The 18,714-nt window shown below is 49.0% G+C and overlaps 1 protein-coding gene across 3 annotated transcripts in view; it reads right to left on the reverse strand.

The window, feature by feature from the left end:
• Window positions 1-18,714, reverse strand: part of LLGL2 (LLGL scribble cell polarity complex component 2) — a 908,486-nt gene that overhangs the window by 262,859 nt on the left and 626,913 nt on the right. For all 3 annotated transcript variants that reach the window (XM_069654770.1, XM_069654772.1, XM_069654771.1), the window contains exons 18-19: window positions 16,584-16,700; window positions 15,832-15,998 (exon numbers count right to left, since the gene is read on the reverse strand). In XM_069654770.1, coding sequence (XP_069510871.1) covers window positions 15,832-15,998; window positions 16,584-16,700 — 284 coding nt within the window. The remainder of the gene's footprint in view (window positions 1-15,831; window positions 15,999-16,583; window positions 16,701-18,714) is intronic.

An 18,714-nucleotide genomic window follows, 5' to 3' on the forward strand; every position in this document is an offset into this window, starting at 1 on the left:
TTTAGCCTTAAAAAGGCTACACGCTCTGCAGTTAGCTTCAGGGTGGTCCCTAGGCAAACAGAGATTACAGGTGGCGTGTTTGTCAACCCAAGGGTACTTGCGGTTGCACTTGGGGCAAAATTTAAATGGAGTACTCTCCATATGTCACCTTATGGCAGCGGGCTAGTGTATGTAGGAAATAATAGCGAGTGTGAGTATGTTTCCACCCCCCACTCTCCCTACTTGCAGGGCCGAGGCCAGAGGCCAGAGGCCTTCCGAGGCCCAAAGTACATCGTGCAATCTCGACGGTGGTTTGTTCTTCGGACCGGCGTCGATCTTCAGATCTCGACGGGGGAGTGAAAGAACGGGGAAATAAATATGATTTTTTGCAAAATGGCTGAAAGCCAGGGAACTCCACAACAATGCTTCCGACAAGTATGGCGGAAAAAAACAATCTGAGGGTCCTACACACGTGAGGGAATCAGGGGTTAGTGGACATCACACTAGGGATAGTATTACTGGCACACCCTATGTCGAAGCCCATTTTCGAGTTTCGAAAAACAAATACTCTGCAGCTTCCACTAGATGTGGGCCTATGCACAGCATGCGATCTAAGCAGATTCCCAAGCCTCAGAAGAACAAGTTCTTCTCTTACCTGGTAACATTCTTTCGATGAGATGGTCTGACGACGTATTTCATATCTTTGACAGTAATCACCTCAGCTGTGCTGCTTCGGAAACATTTTCGGTGTCTGCGTCCTGATTCGATGCGCCGTCCCTGAGGTGATAAGTAGGACGCACAACGCCCGTAGCCTCAGTTGTAGTTCTTTCCCCAGAACGTGTGACACCAGTCTTCTGCCAGTCAGACATACACAAGGCCTTGCGCAAACGTAAGCTCAATCGCATAAGAAATTCTGCAGCGGGGAAGGTAGGGAGGGAGCGATATGGAATACGTCGTCAGACCATCCCATCAAAAGAACATTACCAGGTAAGAGAGTAACTTGTTCTTCGAGGGTATTGGGTCCTCCGATGTATTCCATATCTTTGACAGACTCCCAAAGCAGTACCAAAGCAAGGAGGTGGGAAAAGAATTTAGAACAAAAATTTAGCATGCCCAATCAAATTGCGGAATAAAGGACTGCCTTGCCAAAGGCCAGATCCTGTCTTCGGATGGAATTGAGGGAGTAGTGACGTACAAAAGTATGTGCAGAAGCCCAGGTGGCTGCATCACAGATGTTACAAATAGGAACACCCCTCTGTAGGGCAGTAGATGCAGCCATAGCCCTGGTAGAATGGGCCCGCAAGCCAGCCGGTGGGTCCTTACCCGCCAAGCGGTAAAACTCGGAGATAGCCAAAATAATCCAACGAGACAAAGTCTGTTTCGTCACAGCTTGTCCCAAACGCTTTCCGGCGTAACCAATGAAGAGTTGATCGTCCACTCTGACCCAGGACATGCGTGAAATATAAAAGCTCAACGCTCTCCTAGGATCAAGCCTATGGAGCCTCTCCTCTTCCTTACCAGGATGCAGAGGAGAATAGAATGCCGGAAGAACAACCTTCTGGCCCAAATGAAATTCCAAAACCACCTTCGGAAGAAAGGAAGGACAAACTCTAAAAACAACCCTGTCCTTATGAAACACAGTGAAGGGTGGCTTAACTGAAAGTGCCTGTAACTCACTCACTCTGCGAGCAGAAGTAACCGCAAACCAAAAACACAGTTTTAAGAGTTAACAGTCTCAAAGGGCAAGAATGCAAAGGCTCAAATGGTGCGCCCATAAGAAACTTAAGAACAAGGTTCAAATCCCAACCGGGCACCAGAAAAGGTAACGGAGGGAACACATTAGTGAGCCCTTTCAAAAACTGAGAAATTAAAGGAATCTTAAAATAGGAACATTCTTCAGACGAGCGCTTAAATATGGACAGCACCGCCAGGTAACCTTTAATGGTACCCACTTGCAAGCCCCTGTGGGCCAAAGAAAGCAAAAAAGACAGAACCATGGGAATGTCACATTCAAAAGGATCCACATTCTTAACTCTGCACCAGTCGCAGAATTTACGCCAGCGGCAACGGTACAGAGACTTTGTTGCCGGCCATCTGGCCGAGAGCAACACCTCCAACACGTCTTCAGGGAGGTCCCAATCCTTATACCTCAACCTTTCAGAAGCCAAGCATGAAGATTGAGGGATTTGACCTCTGGATGGAGAACCTGACCCCCCTCCCGTGAGAGCAGATCGTCTCGGTAGGGAAGACGACGTGGAGGGCAGATGCACAAGTCGAGAAGGTCCGGGTACCACGTCCTCCGGTCCCACGCCGGAGCACTGAGGATCATCCGGGAACCGAACCTCCGTAACCTCTGCAGTACTTGCGGGATGACGGAGAATGGACGAAACGCGTACAGCAGTGGGAATGACCACTCCACCATGAACGCGTCTCCCAAGGCTCCTTTTGGAGGAAATTCCCACAAGCAGAACCTTTCGCACTTCCGGTTGACACTAGAGGCGAAGAGATCCACTTGAGGGGTCCCCAAAGGGTGAAGATCTCCAGGAGAATCTCCTGAGCCAGCTCCCACTCGTGAGAGATCGTGCTCTCAAATAGAAATATATGTTTAATTTTCAGAATTAACACATTGAAAAATAGTATTTGGTTGCACCTGATGAAGGGCATAAAGAGCCAGAAACGCGTCATGCATTACAGAAAAAGACTACCTAAAGATCAGTTCAATAATTATCATGGAACACCTTGGACTTTAAGTTTTCACAAACTTATACAAAATGAATTATTGAACTCACAAAATTGGTGATGCTATTTTAAAAAAGCTGTTACAAGTAACACATGTTTCATTGAAAAAACTGTACTTAATTTGAATTAATGATTTGCATGAAGAATAATGTCAAATTGTGAATTATGTGTTTTTTGGAATATTGCTAAAGTCGAACAGTGACATCGACATTAAGTATATTGATACTCTTTATTTTGAATTATTTAAAAGTAAAAAACATTATCAACTACAAAATGGTAGGATATGACGCCTGCTTTGCCGGGGCCGTAGCCGCCTGCACCACCAAACTCTCCAGAGTGGTGTGCCTGGACAAGTAGCAGGGGTCGCTACTGGCTGGACGGTATTCTTTCTCAACAAAGACTTGCCCACTGCCGGGAGACTCTCCGGAGCAGTCCAAGCCGCCACCACCCTTCTCTGCAGAGCCATATGAAACGGCAGTACCGGGTCAGTGGGGGGACCAAGATCGAGGATGTCCGTGAGATCATCCTGAACAAACTCCCCTGGGGGAGCCGACCATCCCAAGTACTCAGTGACCCGAGACATAAGGCACCGGTACGAAGAATCGGCATGTGTGCCAGGCTCAGGCCTACAAAACTCCACCTCCGGTGAGGTGTCCAGTCCACTGGCCTCATGCAGTGACTGCCTCAGGTCATCAAATTGGCTATGGCCCAAGAGAAGCTCATCTGGCACCGTAACCGGAACCAAGCCCTCATCAGAGCCCTTATGACCCTCTGAAATGTACTCCAGGCGGAGAGAGGAAGACACCTGGGGACCAAAGCTATGCCTGACCTTAGCCAGAGCCTTTCTAGGGGCTTCCCCCATGTCACGGGGCCCCTCCGACACCACTGCCTCGAAAGGCTTTGAGGGCGCCGAACGAATCAGTGTCGACGTCGAGAGAATCGGCATCAACGTCAGCCGCAGCGCCGCCAGCATCGACGGTGTCGACACAGGCCTCGAAGCCAGATCTCAGAGCGTGTCCTTCGACGACCTAACCACCGACGACCCCCTCTGAGGCGGAGCCTCGAGAGAGACCGTCAACATCTTCCTCGAAGACTGCACAGGATCATGCGGTCTCGAGCACGTCGAGGACCGGGACCTGGAACGGGCATGGCGAGAACGGTTACCCTTGTCCGAGCGGGACCTCTCCCGCGAACCGTGCTGACCACCCGAGCCCGAAGGCGTGCGAGCGGTGTCTCTCGACCGATCACGACCGACCCCACTCGGAGGCGCGGACGGACAGGTGCCCTGCGATTACAGAATCGCCAACATCTTCTTCCCGAAGGAAGCCCATTCCTCCGGTGTCGCTTGCATGGTGGGATAAGCGACCCGCCGACGGGCGGAGTCCTCGGAAGAATACGGGGAAGGCGATCAATGCCGGCGCTTCCGGGAATGCCTCGAAGAGGCAGAGGAGTGGCGAGACCAACTCCTGGAAGGAGACCCACTGGACCTCCGACGATGACGCGGAGAGTCGCCTCTCGAATCATCTGTCGAAAGCCCTGCAGACCTCGACTGCCGGGGCTTAGACACCCTACCTACCGACAACTTCTTCTTGCGCTCCCGCAAGGCCTTAGCTGTGAGCGACTGGCAGTCAACACAGTCGTCCTTGTCGTGGGCCTCCCCGAGGCACCACAGGCGTTGTGCGAGTCCGTTACCGACATCTTGGACCCACAGTCCCTGCATTTCTTGATGCCCGGACGCGGGGTTGAAGATGAGGTAGACATTGTCACGAACAGGCTTTTTCACAAAACCGAACAGGTTCAAAGAACCGAGACGATTACAACAGAAACTCCAAAGAGTCGAGGCGTACCGCGATTCACGAAGCGAACACGTTCGCAGAAAAAACACGAAAAAAACTGAGGCTACGGGCGTCGGGCGTCCTACTTATCACATCGGGTGACGTCGGCCGTTGGAGGAGGTCCTCGGGGACGGTGCATCGACACAGAAAATTTTTCCGAAGCAGCACAGCTGTGGTGATTACTGTCAAAGATATGGAATACGTCAGAGGACCCAATCGTGTGTGTGTATATATATATATATATATATGTCCAGTACCCGGTGTTAGCGGTGGGAAGAGAAGACATTCAAACGCACAGGTATGAGTCATTACAGGATGCCAATGCCAGTGTCTTCAGAAATAGATAGTGTGAATAGGCATTCACATTTGCAGACGTGGAAGACATGACTTACATTATAAATCACAGCTGAGAGCAAACTTTGTCCTGAAACTCCCTGGAGCCATACTGGATACAGACAAAATATCCAGGGGCAAGTAAGTACCATCAAAGTCACGTCGAGGAATTTGAGGTTAGGACAATTTTCCCCATAGAAATCAATAGGGCAAAGTCAATAGGGAATCCGTAGGTATGCGGACAATGTAGTTAAGTCACAGTTCTACCGCAAAAGGTTCCGGTCTGGTAAATACCAGGGAGGTCCAGAGGAGACCCCAATGAAAAATTCCAGAGGTGAGTAGAAGAACCAGGATCCCCAGAAAAACAGTCAGCAGGAAAAATCCCTATGGAATTCAATTGGAAAATGCAGTTGGGACCAGTCTGTGAAAAGTATCAACCCTGGACCGTTTGTTATTCAGTCTCGACTTTGAATAACACACTACCACAGGAACTAGAGGTATATTTCCCAGAAAGCCAGTTCCAGAAAGACCTTTCCTAGTAGCTGTTTAGAGGATGCCCTCCCAAGGATTTGAACCCTGGTGAAGTGACAACCCCAACAACATAGAAGAACAAGCAACCTTTCAAGAAGAGAGCCCGTCAAGCCAGAAGCAAAGTCACCAGCGAGGAAGATACAAGGAAGGCATGAGATACAGTCAATGCAGGTTTGAAGGGCTCAAAGGAAAAGGAGGGCAGAGCAGCCACAGAAAATGGTGCAACAGCAAAGACTACAGAAGGAGAAACCCAGACGACCCATAAGAGCAGATGAGGTGGGGTGTTGGCACCTCACTACTCGTCCAGGTGACGGCAGCAATTGGGACCAACGTGGGACAACCGCAGTGGGACTGGAAGATGGCAGTAAAATGGGCTGGAGATGGTCAAGAGCCCACCTGTGTACAACAGCCATTTTGGCCCTGCCTCATGGTCCCCTCTGAGCAACTGAAACCCCTAAAAGAAAATGGCAGAGTAGGAGTACCAAAACGATACATTGGACTATCAATACAGCAAATCGGCTTGCATCCCTGGTGAATCTAAAATGAAACAGCTGCCACCAGCGTGCCCCCTAAAACCAATGTAGGGTGATATTAAGCACCCCTTTGGGTGATTATAAGCACTCCTGGGCAAGGCAGCCTTAAGGGCTACACATATGAGAGCACAACTGAAGGTTTCCAAACATTCTTCATTACTGTAACAGTGCACAACTTTCTACAGGTTGCACAGGTAAACAACCTTAAGGGCTTCCCAGTGCCATATACTCTCAATAAGTGAAATAAGGTTGCAATGGTGGGGGTGGGGGCCTTTGGACTGGAGAAGAAATGCCTGTGACCACAAAAAATAGGTCTGTGATACAAAAAAGATGTTGCACGGTAGTACAGCGGAAAAATATTCAAAACTCTGTCAACTGCCATTAGCCTGTCCAATGTACATCGCAAAAGTAAGGATGTTAAAGTAGGTCGGAGGGATTTCTGTGGATGTGTTCTTAAAGTAGCAATGGATGTTGACCGAGTTTATAAAAACCCAATCGTCTGGAAGGACCTAGCGTGAGTATTTCACATAAGTAGGTAGTACATTTTACAAATACATAGAGGTAATTTTCCATCTTGTAGGTTTTCAAATATACAGCACAGAGAAATTTTCTTGGTCTTTAATTGATTTTTACATACAATTAAGCATTTATTCTGGAGACAGGCATTCTTATGGTGTCCAATGCATTTCGGTCTCTTGAAACATCTTTAGGGACCCAATGCTATGAAAATAACCAAATACATTCTGAGGGTATTTCATGTTTACAGATATTGTCTTCATATCATCCTTATGTTTGCAGGTGTCTATATTACCTGCCTTTAAGTGCTTCACTCCTATGTGCTTCATGGCCTGTTGCCAGACTACACTCTGTTAAATGTACTACCTACTGAAATTCTCATTCTACAACATCCATTGTAGCTTTAAATACCCCATAGTGCAAGTGGGGCTTTTCTGGCATCAGGACCAAAGAATGTATAGAAAGTATTCAATTCTAGGAGTTGTAAACTTTTGAATTTGAGTTATAAACAGTAACCACAACGGTGCATGCTCAATACAGAATCTCTCAGTGTTCTTAAAGTAGCACACATGGAATCATTATAGGGGACATAGTCCCTGCGCCCTGGACGGGTACCCTTATGGGCTGACCACTGCCCCCAAAATAACTAAGTTGAGCAAGGTAAAAAGCTAAAAAGTCTTTATTTACACCCAAAATAAGTCATGGGTTCAGGAGATAGTAAATATCTGGGGGTTTCAGTGAAATGAAAGTTGCAAAAAGAAAAATCTTTCTTAACACTTAGGTAATGGGACACGTAACAGACACAGGTCCTTATTGTGCCACCTAACGGTCACAGGTATGCTCCCACATTGCACCCTCACTGTGCCAAATTGCCTTTAAAAAAACACTGTGCTGTGCTATGTGCCAATCCTTCAGATGGCATTGCTTCGCCCAAGAGTAGAACCCCTTTCTATGAGGCATGGGTAGGGGGGGCGAGGCCGCTAGCCAATAGTCCCCTTAGGAGTGGTAACATGAGGGAGGATCTCCTGGTGAGAGGCTCCTCTTCTGGGGATAAGGGCACGATTGGGAGGCCCAGCCCATTTAAACACCAACCCGGTAGGCTGACAAAAGGACTTGAATCGTATGGGTCTAAACACATGTCTAAAACTATGCGTTACTGTGAAACATCGAACTACCCTGATGGTGTAGATACTGAGAGTAAGAGGTTCCCGAGAACGCCAGAAGCGAACACGAAAAATACCAGAACAGCTGTAGTCAAAGGAATGGACGTTACTTCAGGGCAGACTCTACTATATCAAGGAGTCAGAAACAAACTAAGGCGGAAGTGTACTGGGCAAGATACCGGAGTGAGTACTAGAGAGAAACAGAGGGCGAGAAGGAGAGAAAGAACAAAGAGGACGAAGAGCGAGAGCGAGTCAATGCTGGAGAGACAGACTTGTGGATGAGAACGGAAACCGAGGAGGAGGTAGAGGTCAAGAGAGTGTGAAAGAACAAGAAGGGCTTGCTTGGCAATCGAAGCCAAGCATATCGCAGAAGGAAGAACAGGACTGCCCAGGAGAAGGACATGGAGGGTGTGGTTCAGGAGAACGTGTGATGATGCCCAGCAGGCCGCTCCTGTGTTTGGAGGAGACGTAGAAGCAGAGACTAGAACACCACGTTCTGTGGCCGGCAGGTGAAAATAAGACTGCAACCAAGAACTAGTGGCCTTTCGCCCCAGGCCAAATGAATTCCCGTGTCAAGCAGAAAGCGTGTCCCCAGAAGGCAGGTAGAGGGCCCAAAAGAAGAACAAGTTACTTCTTACCTTGTAACGTTCTTTCGACGGGATGTTCCTCCGACGTATTCCTTATCTTTGATAATGCGTTTCCAGCTTGCTGGCCTCGGAAATTTTTTCTGTAGAGGGCGCTGCGCGTCGACGTCCGCCGAGTCGATGTCCCTCGACGGCCAACCGTATCGGCCCCGCCGTCACCATGCCCATAAATAGCCAAGCGCTGCGTCAGTTGCTCAGTTCCGTTTTGTAGCATAAGAAAAGTCATGCTGCTCAGTTCCGTTTTGTAGCATAAGAAAAGTCATGCCCGAATTGGTTATTGACCTTGAAGGAGCGTAAGATGCAACCACAAGAGAAGTATCACTGCAGGGATGGATGGGAGGGGCGATAAGGAATACGTCGGAGGAACATCCTGTCGAAAGAACGTTACAAGGTAAGAAGTAACTTGTTCTTTGAAGAGATTGTGTCCTCCGACGTATTCCTTATCTTTGATAGACTCCCATAGCAGTGGCATGTAATTGGAGGTGGGAGTGAGAATGTTATGTATCCCTTTAGGGATGGACCGAATGTAATACGGCCTTGCCAAATCTGGTCTCTTGACTAGTGGAGGAATCCAGATTGTAAAATTTTGTGAATGTATGTGCGGACGACCATGTGGCAGCCGCACATATGTCTCGGACCGGTACCCCTCTTTAGAGAGCCGAAGAGGCTGCGATACCCATGGTTGAATGAGCCCTGCGATTTTGGGGTGGCTCTTTCCCTGCCAGTTTGTAACATTCCAGAATGGCCAAAATAATCCACCTAGAGATGGTTTGTTTTGTTATGGGTAGTCCCAACTTGGTCTGCTTGCCTGATCCTAGCCATTCTGCGGATGTAAAAGCTGAGAGCTCGCCTTGGGTCCAGCCTATGTAGCCTTTCTTCCTCTTTCCCCGGATGGGGAGGAGGGTAGAACGAAGGTAAGGTAATTTTCTGAGTAATATGAAATTCAGAAACCACCTTTGGGAGGAAATTAGGCTTCACCTGTAGGACAACTTTGTCCTTGTGGAAAATTGTATTTGGGGGTTTACAGGAGAGAGCTTGTAGCTCGCTCACCCTCCTAGCAGATGTTAGTGCTACCAATAGGACAGTTTTAAGCGTGAGAAATCTCAGCGAACAAGAGTGAAGTGGTTCGAATGGAGTGCTCATTAGGAAGTTTAAGACTAAATTTAAGACTAAATTTAAGTCCCATAAGAGAACCTGGAATGGTTTTGGAGGATAAACATTAGTTAATTCCTTGAGAAATTGTATCACTAGAGGAAGTTTGAAATACGATGGTTCCTCCACAGTGAGCTTGAAGATAGATAGCGCTGCAAGATAGCCTTTTACAGTGCCAACTTGAAGGCATGAGTTTGCCAAGTAGAGTAGAAACGATAACACCGTTGGAGTACCACATGAAAAAGGGTCGATATTCTCTTCCCTACACCAGCTGCAAAATTTGTTCCAACGGCAGCGGTATAAAGACTTTGTTGCTGGCCTCCTGGCCGAAAGCAAAACCTCCATGACGTCATCAGGGAGATCCCAATCCTTGTACCTCACCCTTTCAGAAGCCAAGCGTGAAGGATGAGGGTTCTGGATGGAGAACCTGACCTCCCTTCTGCGAGAGAAGATTCTCTTTGAGTTGAAGACGGACTGTAGGACAGATGGACATATCTAGAAGGTCTGGGTACCACGTTCTCCTGGCCCAATCCGGGGCAATTAGGATCATGGTTTTCCGGAATCTTCTCAACCTCCTGATCATTTGAGGAATAACAGGGACTGGTGGGAACGCGTGAATGAGTGGAAACTCCCAGTCCACTACGAACGCGTCTCCTAGAGCTCCTCTCGGGGGAAATTCCCTTGAACAGAACAGATCGCACTTCCTGTTGGTGCTTGTGGCGAACAGATCCACCTGAGGGGTTCCCCAAATGGTGAAGATCTCTTGAAGGACTTCCTGAGCTAGCTCCCCCTCGTGGGAGACTGTGCTCTGCCTGCTCAGAGCCTCCGCTGTCAAGTTCTTCTCTCCGGCTAGGTGGACTGCCGATCGAGAGATTCCTTCTTGGATTGCCCAAAACCAGAGCTGCATCGCCTCTCTGCACAGTGGCAGTGATCCTACGCCTCCTCTTTTGTTGAGGTAGTGCATGGCCACCGTGTTGTCCGCCATTATCAGGACATTTCTCCCCTGTACTGATGGCAGGAAAGCTTTCAGCGCTAGTCTGATCGCTCTTAGCTCCAATAGGTTGATGTGTAGTCTGGACTCCGATGGAGACCAACGACCGCTGATGGTCAAGTCGTTGGCATGGGCTCCCCACCCCGGGAGTGAGGCGTCTGTGACTACTGTTATCTCCGGCCATGGTTGCAAAAACAGTTCTCCTTTCAAGATGTTCTCTCGATAGACCCACCATTGAAGGTCGCAGGCTACCTTGTCCGGAATCCAGAGGAGATCTGTCATTCTCCCTGAGAATTGCGACCACTGAGTTTTCAGTGCCCACTGAAGAGATCTCATTCTCAGGCGAGCCTCTGGCACAAGGAAGATGCAGGATGCCATGAGGCCTAGCCAGGGCTTTAAGTGGGCCGGGGCCTGCCGGGGCTGGGCCCCGGCAGGCTCCGAAATTTCGTTTTGAGCCAGGGCCCTGCCGGGGCCCACTAATCTCCCCTGGCAGCCCCGGCCACTACACGAAAAGGCATTTTTTTCTACAGCCTGAAGCTCTCCGCTCGTGTGCGAGAGCTTCAGGCTTCAGAAAAAAATGCCTTTCAGCCATAATGGTGGCGCCGCACCTACGAGGCATCCCTTTAATCAAGTGATGCACGTGGGCCGGCGCCACCATTATGGAGAAAACGTGAGGCCGCTGAAAGCAGAGGCCTTGCTTTCTAAATACTGAAGCTCCCGCGGATTCGCAGGAGTTTCAGTCTTTAGGAAAACGGCCTCAGCTTCCAGCGCCCTCACCCTTTCAGCCTTGATGGTGACGCTGCCCCTCCCCAGCTGGCGAGGGGCAGCACCACCATTAAGGCTGAATAGGAGAGGCGCTGTCCCCTGCCAGGCAAGCCTATAGAATAGAAATGCAGAGATCAGCACCCTCTTCCCCATAGGGGAGAGGGTGCTAATCTCTACAAAAGGCTGCCTGGCAGGGGTGCCAGTAGCCCATTGAGCCGGGGCTCGTCAAGGGGGCTTGGCCTAACGGGCCATCAAGGCCCCCGCTGTTAGGACACGCCCCCTCAATGAGCCCCGGCTCGATTTGTAGTGCCACTTAAGGCACTGGGCCTAGCAACCTCAAAAAGTTGAAGGCTGGAGGACGTTGGGCATTTTGAAACTTGGTGACCATCTGTAGAATATCTTGAGCCCTCACCTCTGGTGGCGAGGCTTTTCCCAGGGAAGTGTCCAAGACCACTCCAATGAACTGGAGTCTCTGTGATGGTATCATCTGTGACTTCTTTAAATTGAGGGAGAAGCCCAGTTTGTGAAGGAAGTGGCAGACATAATCTAGCTGGGCCTGGGCTTGTTTCGAAGATACAGCCCTGATCAGCCAATCGTCCAGATAGGGGTAGACGTGGATCCCTTCCCTCCTTAGACTCGCCGCCACTACCGACATCAGCTTGGTGAAGACCCTCGGGGCGGAGGTCAGCCCAAATGGCAGAACTCAAAATTGATAATGAGAGTCGCCAATTGCGAACCTCAGGTATTTCCTGTGTTTGAGATGGATTGGCACATGGAAATAAGCATCCTGAAGGTCCAGAGATACCAGCCAGTGCTGGAGCTGGAGGGCCTGAAGGATCTGAGAGAGAGTTACCATCTTGAACTTGTCCTTCCTGAGGAACCTGTTCAATTATCTTAAGTCCAGGATGGGTCTCAGTCCTCTGTCCTTCTTTGGTATGAGAAAGTAGGGGGGAGTACCAGCCCTTGTTCCTGTCCGCTCCAGGTACCGGTTCTATGGCACCTTTCTCTAGCAGGTCTATAATTTCCTGCAAGAGGAGCGGATCTGGAACTTTTAGAGAGCAGTTCCCCGGTGGATGACTGAGGGATGTGTAGAAAGGGTAGGCAGTAACCCTGGGCAACTGTCTCCAATGCCCAAGCATCTGACGTTGTAGCCTGCCATTCCGTCAGATGGTGAGTTAACCTGCCCTCTACAGGTGTATTGTGTGGAAAGGCCTCAGAGTGGTTTGGGGGCGGCTGATGCAGATGCCGAGGATAAAGAGGCACCTGCTGCTGCTGCGGCCTTAGTACCTTTGACCCGTCCACCTCGGGTGGATCTCCTTTGGCCTCTTTGAGCCGGCTGTCCTCTACCTTTCCCGAATGCTGAATAATAGCAAAAGGACTTTCCTCTCCCAGAGGGGCGAAAAGGAGTTTGGCGGATAGCAGCTCCTAAAGATTTTGCTGCTGCTTTAGAAGTCTGCAACTTTTCCAGACTGTCATCAGCCTTTTTTCCGAATAGTGAAGAGCCGTCAAAGGGCATATTCAAAAGTTCAAACTTTCGCAACCACGCATGCCTGCAGATTGTTGTACTTGCCGCCATGGCCCTGCTGATACTGTCAGCGGAATCGATGCCAGTTTGAAGTGATTCGCACATGGCATCTTTGCCATCTTTAATAATGTTAAGGAAGGCTTCCTTTTCCTCTCCTTCGGGTATGCAGTCAGCCGCTGATGAAGCACACTCCCACAGTGTGTGACTGAACCTGGCGAGCGTACAGGTGGCGTTGATGGACTTCAACGCCATACTACAAGCAGAGAAGACTTTCTTCGCATAGAATCATACCTCTTGTCATCTCTATCCTGTGGGACAGTAGGGTAAGCGGTCTTACTGCTAGATGAAGTTGCCGCTTGAACCACCAGGCTCTCTGGAGTCGGGTGTTTTAATAAGTATTCAGGGTCAGCAGCCGAGAACGGCGTTGAGAAAACTGGAAGAGGTCTCGAAGAACTCGAGAGGATCGGGATCCTACTCGAGGACATAGACGACGGCCTCGGCGTCGTGCCGGAGGCCCTTGGACTCACCGTTGGCTGTGGAGTAGCCTTGGTCTTCTTTTTCATCGGCGTCGACGTCGAGTCGATCGACCGATGCGTCGAGGAACCCTTCGACAATGGCGTTGATGGCGCCGATCCATGCGTCAAAGGAATCTTCGACGACGGCGTCGAATATGGTGCCTTCTTACCCGATGGCTCGTGGCGCTCTCGGGTGGAATGTTTCGCCGGGTGCTGCGACTCGCTGCGTTTTGATTTTTTGGGTTTTTCACCCGCGGTATCACCCTCAGCTGTCTTCGAGGGGGTCGAGGCCGCTTTCTCGAAGACGCTTAACAATTTCTTTCTGAATTCCTCCCACTCAGTCTGAGAGTTGTGTTTTGTGGGACAGGAGACCCTTTCAGGGGAAACAGAAGACAACGAGGAAGGCGATCTTCGACGTCTCTTTTTTGAGTGTCTTGATCTCGATGAATGGTGGGAGCTATTTCGAGATCTAGAATGGGAATGTTTTCGACGGCGAGGAGACGAATGCCTCTACTCAGCTGAAGAAACTTTTGAGGAGGTTTTGACTGACTTACCTCTCTCGAGCTTCCCCTCGCGCTCCTTCAAGGCTTTCGCCATCATGGACATGCAGTCCTCACACTCCGAACAATGCTGCTCGCTCCCAAGCACCACAAGCAGATCATGTGTGGATCCGTTATTGACATTTTTTTACCGCAGTCTCGACATTTCTTGAAGCCGGATCGCGGCGTTGTCGGTTCCGAAGAAGATGCTATTGAGAACGAGTAGGTATTTATTCGAGTATATATAGGGTTATCTTGACTGAACTGAGCAACGAAGTTCCGAGGCCCCACGAAGCGCGGAAAAACGGAACTGAGCAACGGACGCAGCGCGTGGCTATTTATGGGCATGGTGACGTCGGCGCCGATACGGTGGCCGTTGAGGGACATTGACTCGGCGGAAGTCGACGCGCAGCGCCCTCTACAGAAAAAATTCCGAGGCCAGCAAGCTGGAAACGTATTATCAAAGATAAGGAATACGTCGGAGGACACAATCCCTTCGAAAGACAGTGTATGGATGGGGCATGACCTGTAGTGGGTGAACCATCGGGTCCGAATCCTATGCTGAAACCACTACCCCAGGCCTGCTAAGAGAAGTGATAACGAGCCAGGGAAAACTACAGAGTGCTGGTCGTGCCTGGGCCTAACCGAGGACAGTCGAAGCCACTATCAACATCAGAGACATGAACAGCGAAGCTCCAAGAATTGGCACCCCGCAAAAGCGAGGGCTGTCAGTGTCGTCCGAAATCATACTGACCCAGTGAAGCATCCCAACCCCAAAACAGTTAACAGGAGTTAACAAAAGTCTGGGCAGGAGGGAACTAGCTGTTTAAGAAACTCTTTAGACATTCCATGAAACTCAAGGCAACAAGGGAGAACAGTGAATAGGATGAACAGAGCATGTACCTCACCAATTGAGACGATCCGTTGTCCGTCAACCCGAGACCCCAACTCCCTGAAACAGCATGAAAGGGTGTTATCATATTGACTCTGGAAAGTACAACTGAGGGCCCTAAAAGGGTTGGAGGCCCCAGGATAGTTTATGCTCTCCTCCACTATAGGCCCGGGGATAGTTTATGCTTTCCTTCTCTATCCGAACATTGAATAGCTGGGGCAACCCCTGCTAAGGGAGAAAATCACTGTACACACCCCAGAATAGTCTAGGGCTGGTCTATCGAGCCAAACCCCAATCATCTTGTCATCAGGCTGCTTCACATTGTTGATGAGTCAACACCAAGCCTTGCCAAGAGTGCAGTCTTTGCAGCTCATGCATTAAGCTTGCATTCCTCAAGATACAAAGTAAACCCTTATCGTTGTGATTTTCTTTGTGCTTGAAAAAACAGAAAAATAAAAATCAAGAACTGGTTGTGTATAGAAGCCCAAATCCATTATTCTGATACAGCTCCCTGGTCAGTTCCACTGGAGAGTGGTACTGGGGAGTAGAGAAGAACTCCAGGAATAGCTTAATCATCCCAGTGGGGCGGATCAAACTTACTGAGAATGTGAAAACCTTGTTAAGGGAGCTGCAAACCTTATTAAGAATTGAGACACACATTGGTGAACCAACTAGGACAAGGTAGTCATTCTCCTAGCCCCAAAAGAACTTTATGTGCTTGTTTGATCTACTGTTTGGGTACAGTGAACGTGTATGGAACTTTTGTTTTGAATTGAACTATTGCTTTGAACAACCTGGGAGGTGTTTTGTCACTTTGTATTGTCATTCTCCTGAGTTACGAACGTTAGCTGGACTTTATGGTGTTTTGTTGTAGTGATAGGGATAGAGTAGGAGCCTTTGTGACCAGTATGTTGCCTTTTTGTTTTGACTCTCGCAGACTTCCAGATGAGCACCCGAGTTTCTTTAGTTTAGGTAAGGAAATCGCCTTAGGGTTAGGGATAGATAGGTTTGGGTTATCATTTAATAAAAGTCTGTAGCAACCACTTCTGTATCTGGCAAGTTCTACACCATCTCACATTAGCAGCTCTGCCTTCACAATCCACTCTGCACCACACCTTCCCATACACCATGCCAACTCTCACACCACCACTCTACATCCTCTCAATGGTCCCGCGTTACCTTTAGTTGCTCTTCAGAGATGACCAGCACTTGGTGGCTACCCTGCATATCAGGGCTCTTCGACAGGTCATGCGCCACTTCCAACGGTTCTGGGAGAGGCACACTGTGTCCATCTAGGACAAGGATCCCAACAACAGGGGCACGGTGCATGAGCTGGATTTCCTTGGCTAGAAACAGAAAGATGGAGTGTTATATTGTGGGCTAAGCATGGCTGGCAAAACCCTCTGAGAAGTTCAAAGCATCAACAAAGGTAAATGAATGAGAACTGGGCAACAAAGAAACAGAGCAGCTACCAACACCAGTAAGGCACGATTTACTACAACTAGGTGATAGTCTCGGCAGGATAGCTCAGGGGCAATGTGCTCGCCTTAGATGCAAGACGAACAGAGCAACACAGGTTCGATCCCCGGGTCCGCACTTAGAAACCTCTGGGTATTAAGCGCGTTATAAAGAACCCATCATATCATAAGGATCCCCAGAGAGTCAATGTATCCGCTATTAAAATGGAATTGCTTTAAATACCAGAACTCAATGGAGTCTACATATCAGCCAGGCAAAATCCAATGGGATTGTGCAGAGGGTTCATATATTAAGGACAGAGTGGGATTAGGGCATAAAGATCCAAACGTTAGTCATTCGGCCTGCACGGATAATATATGCTAATCCCCTTAACTGCACCAAATTGACAAGCTGTAGCTCTTTCTCCGTGAATAAATATGAAAGGTATCACTGCATGTTCACAGATGGCTCACCTTGAGTTGCTGACACCGCTTCCTCAGCCCGCCGCTCTGCTGGTGGGACTCGTAAAGAGAAGGCATATACTGTGCCACCATTTGTCCCTGCCCAGAGAGAGGGGCAGTGCCTGGAACCTGCAGGTGGAAGAAGAAAGTGCTAAGTGCTTCCAATCAGAGATATACACCACCACTTGTATGTGGGTAAAGAGCATGTTATAAGGAGTATGGAGAGCAAGGAAAGAGTGTGGCTGGGTGAAGTAGCAAATCGAAAATGGCTAAATTCAACTGGTGGGAGTAAAAAGAAAGTTGGGGGGAGTACGGTCCAATGAGACAGAGGAAGGGACAGAGAAAGTGTATAATCATTTCATTTAAAAAAAAAAAAGGTAAAGAGGACAAGATCTTTGTACCGAAGAGCAAACATTCAAATTTCTCCGAGAGCGACTGAAAGCCACTGGTGATGGCTACAAAAGGTGGGCAGAGAGATTCCACCTATCCGATATGGGCCCAGACAAGGAAGAGTATCAATTATATACCAAGGAGAGAGATATTATGGCCAAGTGAGAGCAAGGGTCATATTTATCTGTATGTAGACATGAAAGGAGAGTGGGGGGGTGCAATAGCAAATAGATATCTCAAAAATGCACTCAGTTGCAGTTTGGTGTGGGCGAGAAGGGCCTAGTCACCAACAGGTTTAGTATTTGTGAGTGAGGACTGAACAACGCTATGATGGAGTAACAGAACCAGGTACAGGATGGTAGAAGACTGAGTAGTGTGCAGGAAGTTATGAAGGATTTAAGAACAGTCTGGTAAATATGGGAGGTATGGTAGAAAGCAGACAGAATAAAGGAAGGAATGAAAGCATGGTAGAGAGCAGCCAAGCAGCAATCAGGCACGCCAGTGCTACTATTCAACAAGGTATGAGATAGCACATCCTGAAATAGGGAAGAGATTGATCAGGTTGCAAACCAGATGAAGATATGAGAGAAAGTGTTCCACTCTGGGCAGGTACGAAAGGAAACATTAAGATTGTGTTCCATATATGAGACTGCAGATCAAGTATGCGAGAAAGGGGCAAGACTAATGGCTATGTATGAGATAGGGAATGGTATGCTGCAGCCAGACATGAGAGTGTGCAACTTGACTACGATCAGTGTTAGGGAAATGTTTTTTTCAGCTTTTCCACTGCTGATTTCAATGGGACCCTCAACATATTTGTCTGGGGGGTGGGGGAGACATAAGTTTGGCAGTCCCGGATAATTGCTGGTAGAACTGCTGATAACTCTGTGACCAGTGATTTTCCGGGACAGGCAAATTACAGGTTTGCCGGTGAGAGTCACTGATATACCTTCAGCAAAGAGCTGGAGGTAACTCTGCCCCCCCCACCGGCAAAAAACAGCTGGTATTACCAGTGGCGATTTATCATGGAGTCCTATTGGACTCCATGGAATGGAGATTTACTACCCTTTCCGCCACCTTTAATATCCCAGAAATAGTGGGATATCAGGCAGCGGAAACGGTAGTTCAGTTTGCCGGTATCCAGCTGGAATTACCGTCAAACTTGTAATGAGGTGCGGCTACCGGAACGGTCACTCCAACCATGCAGGAATCCATCACTGTCCTCATCTTAAAGCCTGGAAAGGACCCCCAGGAGGACAGCTCGTACAGACCCATCTCCCTGCTAAACTTGGACGCCAGTATTTATACCACGATCCTGGCTAACCGCCTCGCATCCGTCCTACCGAACATCATAGACCCGGACCAAACGGGCTTTATTAGCCACCGCTCGACAAAAGACAACATTCGCAGGGCACTGAACCTCATAGAGGTGGCCACGCAGAAGTCTCAACAGCTGGCCTTACTTGCCATGGATGCGACCAAAGCCTTCGACAAGGTGGACTGGTCATACCTGACCCTTACCCTCGAAGCCTTCAGCTTTGGCCCAACCTTCAGGAAAATGATACTAGCGAACTATCAAGCCCCCAAAACCCGGCTCAGAATTAACGGCCGCCTGTCAGACCCTATCCCTCTTACTTGCGGAACAAGACGGGGATGCCCACTGTCCCCCTTGCTTTTCGCCGTGGCTATGGAGCCGTTGGCCCAACGAGTTCGGGCTAAGCCGCAGATCACCGGCCCGAGGATAGGCACCATT

Source organism: Ambystoma mexicanum, chromosome 3q, assembly GCF_040938575.1.
Source record: "Ambystoma mexicanum isolate Mex_15411 chromosome 3q, UKY_AmexF1_1, whole genome shotgun sequence".
Classification (NCBI taxonomy): Eukaryota; Metazoa; Chordata; class Amphibia; order Caudata; family Ambystomatidae; genus Ambystoma; species Ambystoma mexicanum.